General features: G+C 34.6%; 1 protein-coding gene across 2 annotated transcripts in view; it reads right to left on the bottom strand.

Annotated features, from left to right (window-relative positions):
- The window catches only part of ADAMTSL1 (ADAMTS like 1), a 495,749-nt gene that overhangs the window by 364,611 nt on the left and 105,799 nt on the right, over window positions 1-25,339 (bottom strand). For both annotated transcript variants that reach the window (XM_039319408.1, XM_039319407.1), the window contains exon 2: window positions 19,388-19,510. In XM_039319408.1, the coding sequence (XP_039175342.1) occupies window positions 19,388-19,510 (123 nt within the window). The remainder of the gene's footprint in view (window positions 1-19,387; window positions 19,511-25,339) is intronic.

Raw genomic sequence — 25,339 nt, forward strand, 5'->3', positions numbered from 1 at the left:
TTACAGGAAAGAAGACTATTACATAAACTCTTTAACTTTTCATGGTCAGATCACCAAGAAGCAGCTACTTTGACTGAAAAGTCAGCCCAAACCCATATATTCAGCCAGAGTTTCATTCCATACAGCATTAACCTTGCGAACTCTCAAGCTTCCTCCTTCCGATATATATTCAAGATGGACAATATTTAATATTTATTTGCTAAGTAAATGTAGGGATGTGGGTCTATACATATGTTGTTCATAGTATGTCATGTGTGTGTTTCACTTTGAGAGCGGGCAACTAAATTTCATTTTTGATGTGTGCCATTGTGCCCACAGTATAAAAATGACAATAAAGGTTATCTTATCTTATCTTATCTTATCTTATCTTATCTTATCTTATCTTGCAGTTGCAACAGTGTTAAAATATTGAGCTTTTGTTCCCCAAACAGAATTTTGCAATAGATGCTGTTAACTGTGCTGTGGGACCCTCTAATGGATGATAACATGAGGTGCAATGTTACATGCCGAAAGAGCTGAAGGAATGGAACTACAATATAGCAATTCCCACATTAGTCTGCTCATAATATTCTCTTTAAACTAAGTAAGATAATAGCAGATGATGTCATTCTGTTCTGCTATACAAATTTATTCCACAAGCAAACTTACTTTCTCATTCTTCCTGCTCACATATAGAACTGCAAGCTGCATTCACTGTATCCTACTGCTTTTGTATACAAAACAGCACTGCACAACTAAGATTAGGTCCTGATAAATGTTTTTGCAACTTAGCAAAAGTAAAAGCGAAGAGTCTTTTACACATAGTCTTTCACAAGGGTTAATCTACATTAATTATGCAAATCATTTGTTGGTTTATCAGATTACTATCCTGCCTTTTCTTCAGGAGCTCAAGACCGCATGTAAAACATCTTTCCATTTTTCCTCACCATAATAATCCTGTGAGGTAGGTTGGGCTGAGAGAGTCACCCAGTTATCTTCTCTGGCTGAGGCTCCCTGGTTCCAACATCCAATATCCAAACCATTATGCCACTCTTTCTTTTAAGGGGTGGTTTGTTCCCCAACCAAAACATGCATGATTTGTATATTTTGTTCTGGATGTGGATCAAACCAAATATATTTTATTTCAGATACAGACTGAAACTCTATTGTTCTGGATAGAAGTGTTTTAAATATTTTCTTCAGTTTTAGTTGTTATGATTAGAAGTTACCTTATGTCTTGCAACTGGGGTGCTAAATTCTGAATTCTCCTTTACAATCAAGTACAGCAGGAGAGATCAGTCTAAAAGGAGAAGGATGGGTGACACAAATCATCAACAAGTGCAACCAATACTGTCTCTGTTCCATGCCAAATCCTGAACACAAACTGCAAAAGTTCTAGAAAATGTACAGCTTCTAGGACACTCTATAGTTGATCTGAACCACCATCATAACAACCTTCATCCAAAGGAAAAATTGGAGACTCTGCAGTAGTTGTCCAATAGCTCTGGCTCCAAGGAGGGCATCTTCAAGATGAGACCAACCAATGTTTCTTCACTAGCATTGATCTCTCCTCTAATAAGAATTCACAACTTTCCAGATCTAGAGAATGACCCTGGACCCTGCTATCCAAAGAAACCAGAAGACAAGAATCTGGCCCACCAGTGGTCAAGGATGTTCTGGAGAATTGCTTGCCTCCACCTTACAGGTAATACCAACAAATGAAACCAGGTACCAGAAGAAAATGGCATCCCAATCACTAACCAAGTGCATGCAAAGTAAATATATGCAAATTCATGCAAACAAAACTGGCCTTCTTGATTATTATTATATCATTTTCATTTTATTAAATGTAGAGGCTGCCCAACTCCAAGTGACACTGAGCAAATTAGCATTTAAAATGACAGCTACAAGTCAGTTTGGTAAATTTTACCTGTAATTGAGACATTCTAAGCGAGCAAAACATATTAATTATCCAGCAGTCTTCTTCTCAAGGATATAATGGGAAATATAATTTATTGTATATTCTGGCGTATAAGATGACTTTTGAGAGCGTCGAAACAGCCTCCGAACTCGGGGGTCGTCTTATATGCCGGAAATAAGGTGGTTTCTGGCATATAAGACGACTTTCTAGGCATGCGACTCGGCGTCGATTGTCTTATATGCCGGAAATAACATAGTTTCTGGTGTATAAGACGACTTTCTAGGCATGCGACTCGGTGTCGATCGTCTTATACGCCAGAAATACCAGTAGTTTCTGGTGTATAAGACGACTTTCTAGGCATGCGACTCGGTGTCGATCGTCTTATACGCCAGAAATACCAGTAGTTTCTGGCGTATAAGACGACTTTCTAGGCATGTGACTCAGCGTCGATCGTCTTGCGACTCGGCGTCGATCATCTTGCGACCCAGCGTCGAACTAGGGAGTCATCTTATACGCCAGGTCGCCCTATATGCCGGAATATACAGTATGTTTTCCAACACATGGGTAAAAAGTGAGCTTCATGATGCCAATTACAATGCTGAAAAAAATCTACATTCTACAATCCTTCAACAACCCATCTTTTTAGTGAAATAAAAATAACTAATGTGAGAATTTGGAAGACCTCAAATACTTCTATTATATTGCAAAAATAGTATTTATCATTGATTATTAAAGTAGTAGTCTATACATGGAGATAAACTAATAATCTACATTTTCTAAGATATAAATAAACACAGATTTCATTCACCTGTTAAAAAAAGCAAAAAGAGTTTGTTTGGATGGTGTTAGCATCGTGCAGTTGCTAAGTGCAACTGTATTATTCAGCTGCAGAATAGATTCAATTAAGTTTTCCAATGTGAGAAGAAAAAATGGAGAACCTCCTCACTCCATTCATGTAACCTTCTGATGCCCTTGAAGTTTTGATACAAACTGAAGTGCCTGTCATATCAGTTTGAATTATTTTTAATCCTTAGTCTTGTAATAAATGCTTTATTACATCGACTAAGAATTGAATAGATTGTGGAAGGGCCATGCTTAAGGATATATTTTATTTTTGTTTCATATCACAATAATAATCTAAATAGATCAGGGGTACTAACTTCCCCTTAAATTTTGTCACAGGTTCAGACTGTACTATGCTGAATTATGTAAGGTTTCTTTTCTTCTGAAAGAAACTAATTAAAGGCATCTGATTTTCTCTGGAACTATTGATAAGGATACATCTCTTTTCAGGGTGAAAATTCTCAATTTTGTATTTATCATTTGTATTTCAAAATGCATTATTTCATCATTATCATCATCATCATCATCGTCATCATGTCATCAATGCTTAGACCAGAGAGGACAATAAAATTAATAAATTAAAAAGGTGTATTTAGATTTACGAAAGTTAATAAAAATGCCATGAAAAGAAATGTCATTCCTCGTAGCCAGCCACAAAGGATTTATTTTAAATGCTTTATTTTTTTCTTTAAAACCAGTAAACAGAAACAGAATGGGAAAAGGAGAAGGTTGCAACTTCTTATGTCCTGGTTATTAAAAAAATTCCTGTCCTGAAAAAGTGCCCAATACAAATAATTATTTGTTCTGAAATTGCTCATGAGCCTTAGAACATATCGTAGTTAAAGAAGAAACAATGGGGCAATAAGGACAAACATTTCAAAGAAGAATGAGGGGGGAAATGTAAATAATAGAAGAGTACTGTTACAAACTGCTGTTAACAAAAAAGGATATATTATGTGTCTATGTGTGTAACATTTTGCTGTGTTTTGTTTTGTTGGTCTAAAATAAAAAAAACATATCATAGTTATTGCTCACAATGTCAAAAAAAAAAAAAATCCCCAGCATTTAAGAAAAAAACCAAGGTACAATTTATTCTTAATATATTCAAAACTATTACCTTAGAAATAAAATTTGGAGATAACCAAAATCATGTTGATCATATCTTCACGAGTAAACCTGTGTGTTTTAATAATAAGATTGACAGAAACATAACAACCATCATCTCCTATTACTCTGTTTAATTAGCAGTTTCTCAACATTTTATTTTAGACTATTAGGAATATAGTATAGGAGGAAAGCAGGACAATGAAGCTCCATTAGGTTATTCAGAACAGATGACATTATCAGAAAGACCTCATTATTCAGGCAAGTAAATAATGAAACCTCTGGATTTTGTTACTGTTTCAGACAGGTTTGCATAATCAATTAAAAACTCAATTAGAAATGAGATACTTTGCATTTTTGATGGGGAAAAAATCTGAACTCCTTATTTTTGAGGAATTCTCTGCATTGTGCTAGCAATTCAAAGAGTTCTAATTCAAACATATCTCTGCAAGATTATTTGCCTTTCTAATTAAAATAAAAAAAACCGTTGCATTTAAGCGGTCTCAAATAATCACCAATGTATTTAATGAATTTATCTCCAAGAAATTATGCATAGGATTATGCATAAGATTACAATTGGGCCCTTCAAATTTTATTAGTACATCTTTTTACATACGCTCATCTTTTTACAATAAAGCTTTGAGAAAATACTTAGCCCTTTGATTATAAAGCAGAATGTACCGCAAATATAACCATTTATTCTCCCTGTAAACAGATGAATCTACTGAAATCAGATTCAGCTCCTCCGTACCTCAGTTTAAAATAGCTTTTTTTCTTCTTAGCCTCTGTAGAAAAGGAGTTGAATTTCAGTTCAGGTGAGAAGCTGCCAGGGAAGGAAAGATTAAATCAACTTTCCTTGCCTGCAATTAGCCTGATCTATATCTGTGGTCTTATTTTGGAATAAATAAAAATTGTTGGGGAACTTCATGCTAGCTAATTAACATAATATGACTCTCAGACATGTTTACCCTTTCAAATCTACAGTGAAAATTTTGGAGTTTAATTTTCATTACCATGCTAGAATAAACATATCATTTTCCAATGTATCTACACTGAGGAAAAGGGAAAAAAAACCTGCATTTCTCCCATGAGCAAATATCTATCTCATACATAGAATGGTTACGGGTATGGTTTGGTCTGATCTCATCTGCTTCAAACCAGAAAGGATACAATCTCGTGCATAGCCATAATTTCTGCAACTTTCAGAATCCATAAAAGCTTATGGTGCAACACTGTGAACTGCTGAGATTGCTGGGATCATACTTATGACAAATGCTATGATGATTATAGGCTTCTTCCCCTGTCAAAATCCTATTATTGTTGATAAATTATAAACAGACTCTTACATGTTCAAAAGAAATACAGGTAGTCCTTGACTTAAAACAGTTTGTTTAGTGCCTTTTCAAGATTACAATGGTGCTGAAAAAAGTGACATGACCATTTTTCGCATGACTATTGCAGCATTCCCATGTGATCAGAATTCAGATGGTTGGCAACTGGTTCATATTTATGACAGATGCAGTGGCCCAAGCTCATTGGACCATTTTTTGCAATCTTCTGACTAGCAAAGTAAATGGGGAAACCAGATTCACTTAACAACAGTGATACTAATTTAACAACTGCTGTGGTTTACTTAACAACTGTGGCAAGAAAGATCATAAAATGAGGCAAAAATCACTTAGCAACTCTCTCACTTAGCAACAGAAATTTTGGGCTCAGTTATGACTGTAAGATTGTAACTATCTGTAAAACAGCAACAATGATTCTCTAATGACTGAAGGTTAGTATATTTAGTGGTAGCTGGGATTCTCTAGAATATTTCCACAATTACTGACAGCATAGTTACTGAAATAAGACAAATACGAATGGCTGTTTACTCTCACAAACTTGAAACCATGTTTTTCCTTTTAATGCATGCATTGCTTTCACAAGTCCTGTTACTTCTTTGTCGACTGTAATGCACACAAATCAATAACACAATTAAAACCAAAATGTACAATATAGGCACAAGATATGATCATAGAATTGTACTACAGAAGAGAGGGTTAATAACACCCTGATATGTGCAAATATCTTAATTAAACCAGGGATTAATTATATATAACTGTAAATATTTATGTATGTTGTTCCATGCATAAAGTCTGTATTTATACATACTGTATTGGAACAGTAATGCCATACAGACTGGATAAGCAGAAGCAGCGGGTGAATTCTAATGCTCTAAGGTCAAGTCATGCCCCAAATTAAAAGGGCAGATGACTCATAATGTAATATATAATATTCCCCAAGTGACACAGTAAAGCATGAATACATTCAAAAGCAAAGTACTTAGTGAGATTTCTGCCATTAAGACTTCCAGACCAAATACATTAGTACAGCATTAAAAAGAGCGTCTTAGAGTAACTTTCCCCCCTCAAAAATGCATCAGAGAATATTTTCAAATACTGCTTGAAACTTGTCATTTTATTGACCCTGCTGCTTTTACCTCCAGAATGTGACAAGAGACCCATCTAAAACAAGGTAGGATATTCCTTGTTTTTACAAAATTAATGCACAGAAAAAACAGGAATGTGTAACACTATTGAAGTATATTAACAGAGGCAACACAACATACAAGATGAAAGGCTTCCAGCCAATGTTAATTTCAAAACTAAGACAATGACAATTCCAGTTTAAAGCTAGGGACAGAATATTTTCATAACCTACTTTCATTTTATCATGTGTTATCTTCAATTTAACATCTGTAAATACTATTTGACATTATTTCAAGGGATTGTGCAGTAAACTTGATCTTTCAAGGACATGAGAGAAAAATCATGTTTTCCACCCTTCTCACTTTAGTAGATTATTTGTAATGGAACATAATAATTAGTTAGACACATATGAAGGCAAGTATTCCAAGGTACAACTAGAAGTTTAAAAGCTATGAATAATTCAAAGAAATTGAACCCAAGAGGAAATGGGCTTCAGGCTGGGCAAGGATTGTAAATATGCAATCTAACAGTGTTTATAGTTCTATATTTCCACTTACATAAATGAAAAAAGAAGTTTCCTATATGACCCATTTATTACAATATTCAAGGCTGTGGCAATTCACTTATATAATACATTTTTATTCAGGAAAAAAATGATAGGGTTTTTTTGTACTTTAAATAATCTGCAAAATTGGGAAGAAAGCTATATTCCAACAGCATGTTAAATATGCTGCTGAAGACTTAAACAGTCTTAAAGTCTGTCTTAAAACCAGTAATATATTTTATTTATACTTACTAATCACACATAGCTTTCTGACATATACTGGTTATCTGTTTAGACCTGATCGATGCAAATAAGCTATTTCATATAACAATAAAACCTTAGGAGGCATGAAGTATTATTTTAGGTTGCTTCATGTACTAACTAGTGAACCATAGCTGGCACTATTAAAGAGAAGTCAACTTTGAATGAATAGAAGTTGAAGAATAGTAATCTTAAGAGCACAAAAGTGATTATAACTATTTTAGGGTAATAAAATAAGTAAAGCCTTCTTTCCAAACTCTCTGAAATATTTACTGAGAAAAAAAAACTTAGAAAGTTAAAGTGAAAGTTTTCAACGATACACTGATTTAGCAGCAAATAAATGGATCTTCATCCATGTAACCAAAGCTTGTTGATTGACAAAAGACACAAAATGGCATATGCTTATACTATATATGCCATATGAAAACAATCAATGGAAGCAATTATATGTCTTCCTTTTCTAAAGCTCCTGAAACTGGTATCTATATTCTATGTGGCACTTACAAAGTTTCCAATAACATAATGGGAATTATTGTTTTCTTAATTCTGCAGTAATGTACAGCTTTCCAAGATGTTGCAACTATAGCTTCTAATTAGATAACACTAGCAATATATATAGTGGGTGGCAACACTTAACCTACCTTGTTCTAATGCAAAATGCTAGATATATTTAGGTGGGAAAAGACCAGGGATGAGAGGCTATGAAGAATAATAGGGATAGACTTTGACGATTTAAATTGGGCTTTTATGTTTAAAATTTTGGAAGACATGGACTTTGGGGAGAATTTTATCCAAGGGATTAAAGCAGTTTATATCTCACATCAAGCAAAGATTATTATTAATGGGGACTTAACCAACCCCTGTGAAATTCAAAAGGGTACGAGACAAGGATGCCCCCTATCTCCCTTATTCTTTATATTGGTATTGGAAGTTTTATTAGGAAGTTCATATTAGGCAAGATGAGAAAATAACAGGTATAAATATTAAAAAGGAAGTTTATAAATTGATGGCATTTGCTGATGACTTGGTTATATTTTTGCAAGACCCAAAACATAATATAGAATATTTCATGAGGAAATTAAATGAGTTTGGGGTTTTAGCAGGTTTCAAAACAGAAAACAACAATGCTTATTAAGAATGTGACCTCTCAGGACAGTGACATATTGACTAAAAAGTCTGGCTTTAAGGTTAAGAAAAAGGTGAAATACCTAAGGGTTACACTGGCAAATATAAATATAAAACTATTTCAAAATAACTATGTGACTCTTTGGAATGATATCAAAAAGGACTTATTGAGGTGGGATAAACTGCAATTATCATTAATGGATAGAATTTCTGTAATTAAGATGAATGTTTTACCAAAGATGCTCTTTCTATTTCAGACATTACCAATACTTGCAACTGATGCTCCATTTAAACAATGGCAGAGGAAAACTCCAAGTTTATATGGCAAGGGAAAAAACCAAGAATTAGATACAAATTACTGTGAGATGCTAACGAAAGAGAAGGTTTTGATTCACCAGATTTGAGTTCGTATTTTGATGCTTGCTGTTTGGTCTGGCTAAACAGGTTAACCTTCAGAATAAGAGATTACTCAATTTAGAGGGCCATGAATTAAGATTTGGATGGCATGGCTATTTATGGTATGATTAGGTTAAAGTAAATGTTGATTTTAATAACCATTTTGTTAGACGTACCATCCTAAGAGTTTGAAATAAATATAAAACAATGTTTTCTGTGAAGATGCCTCTTTGGGTGTCCCTCCAGGAAGTTTTTTTATAAAGGAAATGGGGGCAAAGCCAGACTGATGGACATATGGTCAAATAATATATTTTAATTTTGGTGATCCTACCCTCAGACCCAAAGAGGAGTTAGAATCAGAAGAACGTGTCTGCCATTGGTTTACATATAGTATTTACAATTTAAATAAAGATTTAAATTAGATTAATAGAGGTGAAAAACAAATTGGAAATCCTACTGCATTATAGTGATAAACATATTATTGCTAAGATTTATAACTTGTTATTGAATTTGAATTTGGAGAATATGTAAAGCACTGTATGATTCAATGGGGAGGAAAGTTTGGATATAATGTAATGCTTGAACAATGGGAAAATATGTGGACGAAAGGTCTAAAATTTACATTAAATTACAATTTAAAAGAAAACTTTTATAAGATGGTATATCATTGGTATTTAATACCAGATAAGATGTCAAGAATGTATAAAGGTATTTCAAATCAATGTTGGAAATGCAAATGTAAAGAAGGGACCTTTTGTCATTATGGTGAACATTTAATAAAGCAAAGATTTATTGGAGTAAGATTCACATTTTAATACAGAAGATTCTCAGAGTGAATATAAAGATAAAACCAGAAACTTTTCTTCTGGCTTTAATGAAAAAGACTTGGGAAAAAATTGGAACCTTGATGTTATATATATTGACAGCAGCAAAATTACTTTACGCACAAAAATGGAAGGACACTTTGATTCCTACAATGGATGAATGGTTGCAAAAATTAATGGAGTTAGCAGAGATGGCCAAATTCACTGCTTTGATTGAAGAAAAAAATACAATTACTTTTGTTTCTACTTAAAACCGCTTCTTGACTTTGTGCTTGAGGTAGGAAACAAATGAAATTTTGATTTGGGGTTTTATCGATTAATAGGTTTGTTGTTATAGAAATTGCTGGTTTATATTATTATGTGAAAGTAAAAAGTTGAGGTTCGATGTGACTATCTTATTCTATTCCACCAAAGGGAGTCTGAAGTCAATGTCTTTTCTTTCTTTTTTCTCCTGGTCCCACACTTTCTCCTGGTCCCCCATTTTCCTCCCCTATTTTTCTATTATTTTTTTTTGTATTTTTGTATTATATATTATAAACTAACAAATAAACATATAATGGAAAAAAAGAATGACAGGATAGACTATAAGATTGATTGAGAAGAAAAGAATTATGACCATAGCAAAGTACTTTCATATTATTGCCAAGACGGGTTATTAGAAGTCACACTGAAGCAGTTCCTTGAAATGTATTATAAAAAAATAAGGTAGGAGACATTAAGTATCTAGATGTGATATAGCAGATATCAAGAAATAAGACAACTTATTTAAATTCAGTCATGAAAATGGTTTAGTGACCTTTGAAGCTATAGCATCAAAAATGTACAGTATGTTTAAGTTATTCCTGCTGTAATAAAATGTTACTCATTGAGTCCCCAACATAATTATTGAATGGAATACGAATTGGCCCATGTACTAGCCTGGCAAAAGTAAAAGCCATTCAGTTGACATTCCTAAAGAATTTGTCAAAGTTCTATTCTGACACAAATGCAGTACCTCAATTGAAAGAGGAGGTGATGACAGGACAGGCAGGCAGGGCCTAGGTAAATCTAAGTTATTATTGAATCATGTACATTATTAGCTAACTAAACACAGTATTGATCTGGATTAAGCTAATAATGATGGTGGTGATGTTGGAAGGGACCTTGGAGGTCATCTAGTCCAACCCCCTGCTCAGGCAGGAAAGCCTATAGTACCATTTCAGACACATGGCTGTCCAGTCTCTTCTTAAAAACTTTCCAGTAGTGGAGCATTCACAGCTTCTGGAAGCAGGTTGTTCCACTGATTAATTGTTCTAACTGTCAGAAAATTTCTCCTTAGTTCTAGGCTGCTTCTCTCTTTGGTTAGTTTCCATCCATTGCTTCTTGTCCTTCCTTCAGGTGCTTAGGAGAATAGCTTGACTCCCTCTTCTTATCATCATCAATCATCATCATCTCATTTGCACTGATTGTTACTTCACCCTTACGACAGGCCACATACAACCCAGAATTTGCATTTCCACTGCTTAAATATAGATACAGAAATAGAAATTTTTTAAATTAGAAATATGAAAAGAAATGAATATGTCTCATCCCATGTTTCAAAAACACACGTCTGGCCACTCAATCTCATCTGTTCAATACCAAGCAATGAATTCTCGCTAGTTGTTAGAGAGTAACAATAAGGAAAGGGAAAGATTAATTATATATCATTGCATATTGTTCTGATGTTAGAAAGACATGTTTTAAATATCTAGACCTCATCCAGTTAAATGCAGTGGCCTACCTCCTCCAGTAGTGAGTGCTCTTTCCTAACACGAAATCATTCCTCACAACATTAAAAAATCAAAATGGGCAATTGCTTTCTATATAACCGAATTTCTGCTGAAGTGTGATGTGTCCAATTATACAAGACAAGTGTAAGAACAAATGTGACATGAAGGGCTTCTGATTTATCTTCAATTGTGGCATTTCAAAGTATGGCAACATTTTTTAATTTCTCCTGAATCTGGCCTATATGACATTAAAAATGAGCAGAGACATATAATTGAATCAAAATCCGTCTGTATCTGGTGACATAATCAACCATCCATATCTGATAGCTGCATAAAGAACACCAAAACAATGCTCTGCAGATCTCTTGTCCATATTCTTAGACATAAACTCACAACAGAGTAGAGAGAGGGCAGAACAGAGAGAAAGGGGGAGATAAATCAAATGGAAAATAAAGCAAAAGAAGCATTATCTAAGCCTATCTCACTGGTCTAAAAGTATTCCAATATGGGCCCAGCAAGCCAATATATCATAAAAGTTACTTCTTATCCTTTTGATTAATATCAGTTGGATAGATTATTATAACAGAAAAATTAAGTAACATCTTGATTTCTAGAAAATGGGACAGGATACACATGAATATTTATTCTTAGGAATTAAAATAAAGTTATTTAATACCCATTTTATTGATCTTGCTGCATATATTTTCCATGATATTTAATTGACCTACTGATCAGGTATTTGTGATTATGTAAATATGCACACATTTATCCCCTATTTCATTATACAGAAAATCCTTATTTACATCTAGTTTCAGATACATCCTGAGATTGAACTGGATCGGCCAGGTTCATCCCAGCAAATTGTAGTATTACAAGCAACCAGGAAAGGACATCCCTGCAAAATCTTCAGATATCAACATTTCAGTGGAAGATAATCCACTGTATGAGTGGATTCTAAATATACCAGGGATATCTCAAATTCCTTGAAACTAAAGCTAGAAACAAATGTTCACTATTTGTTTTGTGTCTCTGGATGTGTGCTTTTAGGTCAGTGTTGAGTCTTGGCAACTGCCTGGAAAAGGCCCTGCAGTTTTTTTGGGAAGATTTCAGAAATGATCTGCCACTCCTAGAGAGACAGAGAGATTGGCTGAAGGCTACCCAGCTGGTTTTATGCTTCAAGAGATACTAGAAGTCACAGTCTCCCAGTTTGTAGCCTGATGTCTTTAACCATTACACCAAACTTGCTCTCTATTGTTATTGCTAGAGCACAGCTTTTGTACAACATACAAATATCAACCAAGAATAATTTTTAATTAAGTGTACTTAGAATAAACAGAAAGATTGGAAAAGCACCACCAGAACAGAATCTAGCCACAAAGGAATTTTACCTTATACATAAATTTTTCGGTCTGTAGAGACACTACCACTAGCCTGCTGTTGCCCTCCACCCTTCCATACAACTTACCTGCAAAGGTGAGGCGAGCCTTTTAAGACCTGGCTCTACCAAATAGCATGAGGGTAGGGACTAAGGGTGTGATGCAACTCTGGGATGGCTGGTGCCTTGAGGGCAGTCCTACCTTGTTAACTATTTTAGTCTTCTGAATTTTTTTAACTTTGATTTTTACTTCTAACCTGTACATTTTAATCTTTTTCTTAATTCTGTTTTTAACTGTGCTTTTAATCATGTGCTTTTTTTACAACCAACCTGAATCATATAGGTGAAATGAGCAGTGTAAAAATTTAATAAATACCGGTAATTTTTTTTTAAAAAAAACTTGTTTTTATTTTTCACCATTTATTTTTTGTACCATTTTCCCTGTCAAACACAACTTCCTTGGTCTTTGATACATTAATTTTCAGCTCTACTGAATATTACTTATGACATAATACATTCTAACTGCAAAACACTGGGTACAAATCACTGGAATTCACAACTGGAAGAAATAACTGGGTTTCTTCTCGTTATAAAAGTATACAAACATTCATGACCTTAAACAATATATTTTTGTCATCAGCACACTTTTTATTCATTTATCCATAAATACATTAAAGAACCAAGAGTCCAGTACAATTACTGACTTACTGTACTCTGCTCAGTATTGATCTCATCAGCACTGAACCGTTTACTAGCAATGCCATTTATTCCATTTATTTATACACCCACTTCATATTAATTATATCTATTTTTTTAATAACTAAAATTCAGCTTCCTATTCATATTCCACACTTTTTATATGCTCTCTTTAAATCAACAAATATTCAAGTAAGACTTCATTTTTCACATTTGTACATTTTTCAGTGGCCTGCTAAACAATTGACTTGGACACTGTATTCCTGACAAATGTTAATCATTATCACTCTTGTAGCCTTTTAATCTAGGCACTGCTGAGCAGCTTCTTAGGTTTTAGGAAGTTCCAACTTCTATTCCTGCAAAATAGTCCATCTTGATATTTGGCTAAATAATGTAAAATTTACATCCCCAAAATTAAGTGCATTTTTCCGATTCAAATTCCATTCTTAGAAATGTTTGCATCTGAATTAAAATAATAACCATTAGAATTGCTATAATTAATAAAGTGCCTAAGGGTTATAATAACAGCAAAGAGTCACTTGAACAGTCAGAAATACTCTCCTTACTTCTCACAGGAAAGCAACTGATTACAAAGATCACTATAAATCTTACTGAAAGTGTAGACTGTATTATTTCAATATGACTGAACAATGATCATAATTATAAAGCGAGGTAATTTTTTTAGTGCGGACAAGGTTAATAGCACTGCCTTTCTGAAGATTATTTTTCTTTCATCCTGTCCAGTCCAGCAGTGGGCTTATTCATAAAATAACTTCAATTTTGAACTATGTAATGAAAATTCCTTTTTAATAGCACTGCACTATACTAATTGGCTACCTAACAGAAAATAGCACAACCAATTTTAAAGGAACCATCCACCCATTTTTAAAAAGATGTAACTGTTATGTGTTAAAAAGTTTTTTAAAAGCCCTTTATGGGAAGTAATAAAATACTTGCAAATATAGAGGAACTAAGTACTAATAAATTGTTAATTTCTTAAAATGTTGTTCTCTTTGAAATGAAGATCAGACTGCTTTTAAGCAACAAAACATGGCTCTCTGCTGCATACCTGGTGGTGCAGTGGTTAGAATGCAGTACTGCAGGCAACTTCTACTGACTGCCGGCTGCCAGCAGCTTGGTAGTTTAAGAGTCTAATAGTAGTAGTAGTAGTAGTAGTAGTAATAGTAATAATGATGATGATGATGATGATGATGATGATGATGTTGGAAAGGACCTTGGAGGTCATCAAGTCCAACCCCTTGGGGGTCATCAAGTCCAACCCCCTGCTCAGGCAGGTAACCTTATACCATTTTGGACAAATGGCTGCCTAGTCTCTTCTTAAAAACTTCCAGCGTTGGAGCATTCACCACTTCTGGAGGCAGGTTGTTCCACTGGTTAATTGTTCTGTCAGGAAGTTTCTCCTTAGTTCTAGGTTGCTTCTCTCCTTGATTAGTTTCCATCCATTGCTTCTTATCCTGCCTTCAGGTGCTTTGGAAAATAGCTTGACTCCCTCTTCTTTGTGGCAGCCCCTGAGATATTGGAACACTGCTATCATGTCTCCCCTTGTCCTTCTCTTCATTAAACTAGACATACCCAGTTCTAGCAATCGTTCCTTATATGTTTTAGTCTCATGGGCTCCAGGTTAACTCAGCCTTCCATCCTTCCGAGGTTGGTAAAATGAGGACCCAGATTGTTGGGGAGTCAATATGCTGAGTCTGTAAACTGCTTAGAGCAGTGGTTCTCAACCTTTTTAATGCCACGACCGCCAACTGGTCGTAAGTCGAGGACTACTCAACTGGTGCAGCACCATTTGCAGAATGAGACTTTTGGCGGGCTTAGCAGGGCAGAGACAGCCTGGACAATTCCTATTGGCTTTTGAAAGCCAATAGAATTGGACTCTATTCAAGAGAGTCTATTCTATTGGCTTTCAAAAGCCAATAGAATAAAAGGGAGTAGCACAGCTAAGGAAAAGGGGGGGGGGGGAAATGGCAGACTGCATTGTTTGGCGACCCCCGTGAAATGGTCGTTTGACCCCAAATGGGGTCCTGACCCACAGGTTGAGAACCACTGGCTTAAAGAGGCTTGTAAAGCACTGTGAAGTGGTATATACACTTCACAGGTATATAATCTAAGTGCTATTGCTATTCTCTGTGCTTTCCTTACCTTGTTCCTAATGTTATGTCAAACCATATTCTAATTTTTTTAGATATGTCTACAGGATGTTTTGGGAAGTTCATACTTGTTTAATTACTAATTAACTGTGATATGTAAATGGTATCTAAAATTTCAAACTTTAAAGTTAACATTAAGGACAATTCATACAATAATTGCAATATAAAGCAAGTATGCATTTAGCTCCCCAAATTTAAGCAAGTTTATTTTGTAAACTCAAAGCTGACCAATTTTTCTTTTATTATAGTTTGATTTTTCTGATAGTGATTCAACTTCATTAGAAGGATTAGAAATAGCTCTATTAGCCTAATTAAGAAACCAGCCTCAGTATTCAGTGGGAAATAAATAAAATAGTTAAATCAATGGATTAATGAATTAATTAATGGATTAAATCAATTAAATGGCACATAATATGTACTGTTCCCTGTGAGTGCCAACCTTATCAATATAGGCAAAATGAGGTGGCTGCACAAAAGAGTTTATTTTTTTAATGCTTGTGTTCTTTTTATTTTGGGAAGATGTAAGAATGTATAAGTATATAAAGGTCTTTTCAAAGTCTTTTTTTGTTGCTGAAGAAAAAAGTTGTGATTTATTTCTTAATACTAAAGTTGTACAGAAAAGCTATTATGGATTCATATGTTACCCAGCTTTTATCTCTCCACTCTACTTTGTTGAAAATTACTTACAAAGTTGAAGATTGAGAAATGATTTATGGTCACATATTATTTCAATTCCTGTATATAGATTCGAGGTATAATGTAACTCTCAAAGGCAAGGGCAAGATTGCATTTCCTATTCCAAGGGTGAATGAAATTTTCAAAAAAGAAGGACATCAATTTGCTTAAGGGCTTGCTTTTCTTGATTTTTGATCTAGAAGTTAGAGCCATTCTTTCATTAAGCCTTTAAGAATTGGAGTTGAGTAGCCACTGACAGCAGCATGGATACATTCATTATATGGAAAATACTTGAAATATTATGGCCCTGCAAGAAGGCATGTCTTTAGATGAGAAGAACAGAAAGAAATGGAACCAAAACATCAAACAGCAATGTCCTGTTGCTGGAGATTTTAGAATATTTAAGCCAGTTATCCTGCTCTGGTTTGACACACTCAGCAAGTTCACAAGACCCCTTCATTACTGATAGTAAGTCAAACCCTGCTGTTCAGGCACTTAGTCCTAGGCAGAGGCATTTAAACAAAGGTCCAGAGAACTAAAATTTGCAGATCTAAGGGGCTAGTCAAAAGGCATGCAAGTGCTAACAGGACACTGCAGCTATTGCTTGATAAATCAACTGTCCATTTAAAGGATATTCAGTGTGGCTTATTTACGAGCTCATTCCCTCTGGAATAAGAGCAAATTATTTAAAACTTAGCTTTCTTCTGCAAATAGCATGCTTTGCCATATTTTAGATCTTGGATTTCATTTTACTTCATTTTTTGTTCTTCCTTTGAATTTGTCACCTGATAGATAATTTACCTCAGTGGTCCCCAACCTTTCTGCAACCAGGGACCGGTTTTGTGGGAGACACTTTTTTCACAGACGGGGAGGGGGGGGAATGGTTTCACAAACAACCTAGATCCCATGCATGCCAGATAAAGCTTCACTCCCTCGCCCACTGCTTGTCAGCCTGGTTACCAACAGAGGTTGGTTTACCTGTCTTGATCTTGATCTGCCTATTGAAGAAGTAAAATTGATCATCTTTTGAAAAGCTCTTTTATTTCAAGTAGCAGTGATACAATCTGAGCTTGCTTATCTCTGGTCAATGGCAGATTTATAACTTTCTAAATTAGTTCTTGGCAGCCAGTCATCCCTGCACAGAAAGTTTCCAAAAATTCCCATTTTTCCCACCTGTCTAGTTTTTCCATTGCTACAAAATTTCAATGAAAGGGTTTCTTACACTCCATCTTGTAAGAAACATTTTTAGAATATTCTGTTCCATAACTTTTCCAGATTTAAATAGTTGGGTTGGAGAATACTAGTCAATTCTAATTAAGTCTTTTACATAAAGTAATCCAGAGATGAAAATATTAATTGCATCTAATGTTTTAAAAAATGATATTTGCACAGCTGCAAAATGTTTACAGGGATGATAAAGAACATGTAAACTATCAAACTGAAGGTCAGCATTCAGCCAATCAAATTCAGAATTTAACTCAGAGACTATTATCTTGGAAAATAGAGATTTTGTTTAAACTATCATTTAGCTAATAGTAAGTGACGCACAAACTGAAATAGAAAATATTTTTTCTATTTGCAGCCTGTCAATTAAGGAGTTAATAATGATAGGTTTGAAGAAAACTACCTCTGAGACTAAGTGCTGCAATGCATTTTTATCTTGTTCTACAGGCTGACAGATCTGAAATTCCAAATTACACTTCAGGAAACTTATATCACATTCTCCTTGTTTTCCCAAACTCTTTTTAAAGAAACTTTCCCCTCAAATAGAAAATCATTTATATGTCTGAGTTTCAATGTCCTACTCCTGAGACTGGTGGAGGAGGAGCAGCCCAATCACGGACCTATTTAAAATGCCGCGGCTTAGATAAATCCACTCTGAAACAATAGTCCACATCTTGTTGCATTGTTCATTCTATCAGGGCTGGCAATCTACACTGCTTGCTAGGTCCAAAGGTGTACAGTCCAAGTCTAGAATTGTGCAGTGTTTACTACAAGATATTTCCACATAAACATAAAATGAAGAAGTTACAGCACAACTGGTGGCTGTGGAGGTTCTTGGCAAATTATGCATAGGAACAACAACAAAATCAATCTAGTGAGTTAGAGAATATCTTAACAAATATGAATATGTCTCATTAAAAATATCTAATTTTAGTTTAGATTACACACATACTAACATTTCCTAGTTGTTTTAGAGATACCTCAGCACAACAGAAGAACTTTATTCTATAGCTTTGTGCCAAATATTTTATTGCTTTGATTATTTATTTTACTAGTCTAACCATGACTACTGTGTTCTGTAAATGAATTTGTGCTCCCATTTAACAATCCATAATCTGATAAATTTATATATAAACCAAATAAACTTTAATCAAAGTCTGCAATAGTCTCTGCAAAGAAAGAGAGAAAGAGATGTTTGGAGAGCTCAGAGTACAACTAAAAACAGCTATTTGGGAGACAGATGTTGACTTCCAATTGACTTTCCAAAGACTTGTAACAAAGTGTCCCCCCTCCTAGAAAGATATCAGCTAGATCCCAAAGTTGATGGAGACAATTGGAAGTCAACATGGAAGTCATCTCTTTCCTGTGTTTGAAGTAAGCTCTTAATAAAAATCCCCAATCATGAGGTTAACTCCTTCTACTTGTTTGTGTATGCACATGTGTATCTTTAAAACCATCCATATATAATAGTCTCAGTGTGTGTGTGTGTGTGTGTATGAGAGAGAGGGGGGGTTCTTGTAGATAGATCATACTCTTTAGGTATCTTTATTATTTTACTTCATTATCCTGATTTTCTCCCCAAGAAATTGTTTTATTGTCAAAGGACAGGTTAAAGTATACTAAAAACAACAGGAAAAACTAATATTGACCCATACTGATCCAATGTTCTAAGTCTGCCTTTTTTAGGCTTGCTTTTCTTATTATAATTGAATCATTTTAGATACTTTTGATGTTAAAGCTCTCTACCAATCCAGTAACAAATTTCCTTCTTGCTTGCTATATCTGGTCAATGAAAAACACATCTTCATCAACTACTTTTCTGCTTTTAAGACTGATTAAGGCCCAAACCCTTTGTTCTTAGGAGTGCTACATTGAGGAATGTCCACGAAGAATCAGTTACAGTCAGCAATCCAATCATTAGTTGAGTCCTTTTGATCTTTGATTTGATTAATTTTTTTCCCCAAGACTGTAGGTTCATTTTTCACCTCCACAATTTTTTAAAAAGAAAGACAGTGAAGTCCTACCGTATCTTCAGTTTTGTGATTATTATCCAGCAAATCTGAAAGGAAATCTTCATTAAGACTCTCTCTCCTTATTAAGGTAAATTCCCGTAGGAAAACAGCCCCCTGACTCTGGTCACCACCAACCTGGAAGAGAATAATAAAAGTAATTCAGAAAACTATGCATGCTTGTTTCATTTATTCATTCACTTAGTTCTTTCCTATTACAATAAAAAAACTCTTGGTAGGTCACAATCGTACAAAATTATATTAAAAGTTTATGATTTTTAGTATCATAAAAAGTATAATATATTTAAGAATGTTATGAAAAAAGATATCACCCTGGATATATAAATGAAATCAGTTGATGTCATAATAATTAAAAAGGATATACAAATGGCAAACTAAAAGAGTGAGTTGAATAACTTTCTTATATTGGATTTAAAAAAAAGTTCTGTTAAAATTCTGAAGGAATTTATGAGAAGGGAAAAAGGAAAAAAACAAGTTCTAGACATTATTTGAAGGAAGCTTGTTAAAAAGCTTGTTAAAAGTAATAGAAAGGAATATAAAATGTGTTTATTAGATCAAGGTTAAAATAAATATATTGTTTTCTCTGGTAATCCTTAATGGACTTTTGCTGACCAGGACTAATAACAAGATTAAAAAAAATCTGTTTATAGATAAGAAATGAGATATGGTATAAAGAAATTTGTTTTTGTATTTTAAGAGGTGATAAGTTATTAAAATTGTTTATACTTATGATGTAGAAGGAAGTAACTTCCTTATATATACTTATCTATTTCTTTGCTATATTTTTAGCAAAGTTTTCTATTTATATTTATTTGGTTCTATTTTTTATTTTTATAGTTTGTAGTTTTATCTGTTTTATTTATTCAACTACAATGTTTAATATAATTATAAAAAGAAGAAACAGTTCTGACAGAAATTAGATGAATATGACGTCATAAGTAAATATAAATGTTCTGTGTATAAATGTTTTAGCAACAGCACTTAGACTCACATACTGCTTCCTAGTATTTTACAACCTCTCTAAGTGGTTTACAGAGTAAAATAACAACAATCTGATGCTCATTTTACTGACCTCAGAAGGATGGAAAAGTGAGTCAACCTTGAGCCAGTCAGCATCATACTGCTGGCAGTCGGCAGTCTGCAATACTGCATTCTAACCACTGTTCCACCATGTCTCTGTGCTATTTCTGATTAATCTGGTTAAGTATATCTCTACTTGTGTGGTATTTCTGATTAATCTTGTTAAATATTTCTCATCAGCTAAAATGTTCATACTCACTGAAATGTGTTGATTTCAAAAGCATCAAAAAGTATTAATACAGATAATCACAACTAGGACAGGAAATCTAATTGTAAGTTGTAATTGTAAATTGGGGTGTCAGACCCATTTTTTACTTTTTCGTGGTGGTAATTAAGTGAATCACATGGTTGTTAAGCAAATGGCACAGTTGTTAAGCTAACTGGCAAAAAACATAATGAATAAATTCTGCAGCCACAAGACTGCAGAACATTGCAACCAGTTCTATTGCCAACCACTCAAAATATAGGTGGGAGGGAGAAGGATATTTTGCGATAGCAGGAAGTACTTTATGAACTATAAAGCACCTGTTCTGAGGCTGCTATAACACTAAACAGGTGTAAAATGGCTGGTTGTAAGTCAAAGATTACCTGAATGCTATGCATTTTAAAATAAAATTAGATTAGTATTAAGGTGAAAGTTTGTTCTCCGAGCTTGTGGGTTGGTCTCCAAATGTTTTGTTACCAGGCTAGGTAACATCTTCAGTGGAGTTTAGGAAATGTCAGTGTCCTGTCTATAAGGGCTTCAGGTGTGGGTGTGTCAAGTGAGGGTCTTGTGTTGGGTCAGGTATGAAACACCAGTGAGAGAGGCTTGTGATGGGGAGGTTACATCAGGTCAGGGTCATTGGGAGGGGGGCTTGCGTGGGTTGATTGAGGACCAGTGCTGTTTCTAATTGGCTGTGCGATTGAATTGGATTCTGAGGGGTTCCTAGGCTGGTTGTAGGTCAATGTGTCTGTTGGTGGAATTGCTTGTGGAGTGCCAGGCTTCGATGAACTCACGAGTATGGCGGATGGTAGTGTGGCCGATGATTTCATTGTTGCTCCAATCGAACTGATGTTGTTTGGTGTCGCTGTGGGTAGAGATTAAGGATTTGGGATCATGACATTTGACTGCCAGTCGGTGTTTGTGGATCCTGTTTTTTAATTGACATGATGTTTGTCCCACATAGAATTGGTTGCAGTCGTTACAGTTGATTTTCTAATTACATTGTTTCTTTCATCCTTCTGTATCTTGTCTTTGGTTTGGATAATTCCTGGCAGAGTGTGGCTGTGAGTTTGTGGGCTGTTGCATTTCCTAGGGGTTGGAGAATTCTGGCTGTCATTTCCAACACCCCTTTTGTGTATGGTAGGGTTAGTTTTTGCGTGGTGGTTGTCTATGTGGTGTGATTTGGGTGCTGTATGTCGGAATACAATGTTTTTTGGATAGCTATTACAGAGAAAGATGTCAAGCAGCCATTTCTCTTCTGCTTTTCTTAGTGTTCTGGTGCTGCAATGTGTCTTGGACCTTCTGAAGAGGGACTGGATGTTACCTAGCTTGGTAATGAAACGTTCAGAAACCAGCTCATAAGCTTGGAGAATGAACCTTTACCCTCATTCTACGCCAGAGCTACAGATATTTGCCACTATTAGATTGGTATTCTTCAAAATTTGGATGTATAAATCACACACACAAAAGCTTGTTCTTGCACCTATCATTCAAACTTGATTCTTCTTCCAATACTGATAGCTAAACTAGCAAAAATATGCAGGGCAGAAGAGAGTGTTTAGCTGAACCTAGATGCTGGCTTTTATCTGGGTTTACTACCCAGCAGTTAGGGTTTAGTTGTAGTTCTAAGCTTTTCTATTCTGGTAAGACCTATTTAATTAAGCAATCAATACATATCCTTTACAGTTTGCAGCAAAACCAGCTTGGAGGGAAGCAATAATAAGCCAGGATTCTGGAGAACGTATGGCTGTATTTCACAAATTCCTGTCATAGCATAAAAAATATTTTATTTTTAAAATAGGAAACTTAAAACTTTGAAGAACTCTGGCTTAATTTTTTTTTTCAGAAATGCAATGAATCAAAAGAAGCATAAGTAGGAGTAAAAATAGTTCTGGTGCTGTCTACCAACCTTGTGCATAGTGTTTTAGACTTGCACACATACAGAAACACACTGATACAGTGAAATATAACAGGAAGAAAAATAGTACAATATAAACATACAATTTATATATTTGGAACTTAAATTCTGATTGCTAAGCAATGAGGAATGGATCCAATTTTATGACATTTTACCACAGTCATTAAGTGAATCATTTGGTTGTTAATTGAATTAACTTCCCCAATTGACTTTACTTGTTGAAATCTATCTGGGAAAGTCACAAATTGTGATCACATGACTGCAAGATGCTGCAACCATCGTAAATATGACCTGTTTGCCAAGTGCTCAAATTGTGATCCTGTGACTGTGGGAATGTTGCGATGGTCATAACTTCAATGACAAATCATAATCTATTTATTCCAAGGCCATCGTAATTTTGAACCATCATTACATGAAGGGTTGTAAATCGAGTCCTTCCTATATAGGTTAAAAAGTATCTTTATCCATCATTCATTGTGAAAATGTCTTCAGCCAATTCAATAACCATACTTTTGTATCAAAAGAATGCATGCTTTAGTCAACCAAATCTTTTAAAAATATTCTATTTATATGAACTTATATAAATAATGTTAAAATATGATGCTGGAAAAATTCAGTTTGCATCTTGAATATTCAACGCAGAAAATAGCCCGAATAAAGTTACTTTATCTAGTATATAGTTGTTTTATTGTAGTGGGAAAAAATAAACCTAGCAAAAATATGTAGATTGCACGCCTTTCCTTTCTGTCTTTTAGATATGACTATGGTCATATCCAGTTCATCTCTTTTCCCTATTCCTTCAGACCCAACATGAACCTCCCTAACCCAGAACAAAGCCCCCTCCCCCACAACCCCAAGAAACAGGATCCTCTTCACTAGCTCATAGGACAGCTCATGGTTAGTAAGAAGGGATCTGAACACAGATAAATCCCAATCTACCATCCTGTATCAGCAGATGACCTCAACAATCCATCTGCTTTAACAATGGACTTCCTCATCAACTTTTTCCCTCCTGAAAGGCCCATTTTGCCTAACAATAGAACTTACCCCAGGTACAGTGACAGGATCTGCCTAGCTTCCCCAAAGTGATTAGCCAACCAGATTCTTAGAATTTCCCATTTTGTGGCCACCACTTCTATAAAAATCTTTGCTTTCCCATTGTTCGGGGTCTCCCTTTCTTGAACACAGGCAGCCAATGACCATTGCAGTAAAGTTTCTGTTGCTTCTTCTCCTCAGTATTGTGCTCGGTATTGTGAATCCATGACATTATATACTATAAGACTATTATGGAAATGTTTAATCTGTCTAAATATACTTTCTGACTCTCTGTCTCTGTCTCTCTCACTCGCTGTGATATCTTCTTCAATTATAAAACAAGAACCACTTTCACTGACAGTTATTTAGTATTTTAATATAAAGACCTCTTCACATGAAAAATGAGCAGATGTATTGGATAGATGCTACATTTTTAGCAAGAAGTTTGGAGAGAAATCAACTAAGGACAAAAGGAGAAGGGTGGGGAAAGAAATAATAACAAAAGGGTGGATGGAAAATCCAAGTTCTCCCAGCATAGTACAAGCTTTTTTTTTTTTTTTAACTTTGTAATAAGTTGGAAAGAGTTTATCCCCATGAAAGGGTTGAAATAGTGTAGGGTGGGGAGCTTTTCAGTGCATTAAATAGTTTTGTGTAAAATTAAATGTTAAAATCATAGTATTGATATAAGATAAACATGATTTAAGAGTGTGCTTTATTTAAAATTCCAGATTCAAAGATTTAGCACTATATGCTTAATAATTAAGTATACACCCAGTTGAATTGCTTATGATTCAAAATGCTATAGCAACAATTAATACAGTATTAACCAGGTGAGAAATAGAAACTATCTCAAAATAAATGGAGAAGTACACCAAAAAACTCCCAGCTGGAAACAGTGTTGGTTCTTGTTTATGCTATAAGAAAGAAGCTAATGCCAGTGGAAATTCTGTCTAAAAAGAGAGGTAAAAACAGGCTTGTAAGGTCAACTTTATTTCCATAAAATGTATTTTCTCTGAATAGAACTGATTCTAATTTAAGAAGTCATTTGTATAATTCCTATGCAGCATGTGATGGGGGGGAAATCAAATAAATTATTAGAAGTAGAGGAAGTCACTTTTTGTCATACAATACAAGTTATTACTACTTTCCAATAAGCCTGATTTTTGGCAGAAAGCTTCATTACCATACTATTGTTTGTCTTGAAAAATAATACTTTCTCTAGGTGACCCAGATTCTGCAATAATAGGACAGCTTTTGCATTTCTTGGTATATGCATACATACCCATTACATTATACCTTTCAGCGGTAAGTAGAATGGAAAGCAGAAAAAATAAGTAATAAATAAATCAAATAAAACAAGAAATGAATGGCATAAAGAACAGGATGTATAGCTTACCTTGTTTCCACTAACACCATTCATTTTACTTCTTCAGATCTTTTGGGCCTTACAAACCATTCTATTCCAAAGTAACTTTGGTTACTTTGATTATAGTGGCAAAATCCTTCTATGAGTCTTTCTAATAAATTTTTAGCCACTTTGGCAATTGATCTTGTAAACTACTCAAAATACTCATTAAAAATATTCCCTTTATACAGAAATCAATGTCATTCCAAAACAATGACAACAACAATCAAAAACCTAGTTTCATGCCTGTTCTGTTCTCGAGGAAGAGGCATTGATACGAAGCAACGGTTTCACACAGTCCTTCTT

This window comes from Crotalus tigris, unplaced genomic scaffold (genome assembly GCF_016545835.1).
Source record: "Crotalus tigris isolate CLP2741 ecotype Arizona unplaced genomic scaffold, ASM1654583v1 scf7180000023589.2044511, whole genome shotgun sequence".
In the NCBI taxonomy this organism is placed as follows: Eukaryota; Metazoa; Chordata; class Lepidosauria; order Squamata; family Viperidae; genus Crotalus; species Crotalus tigris.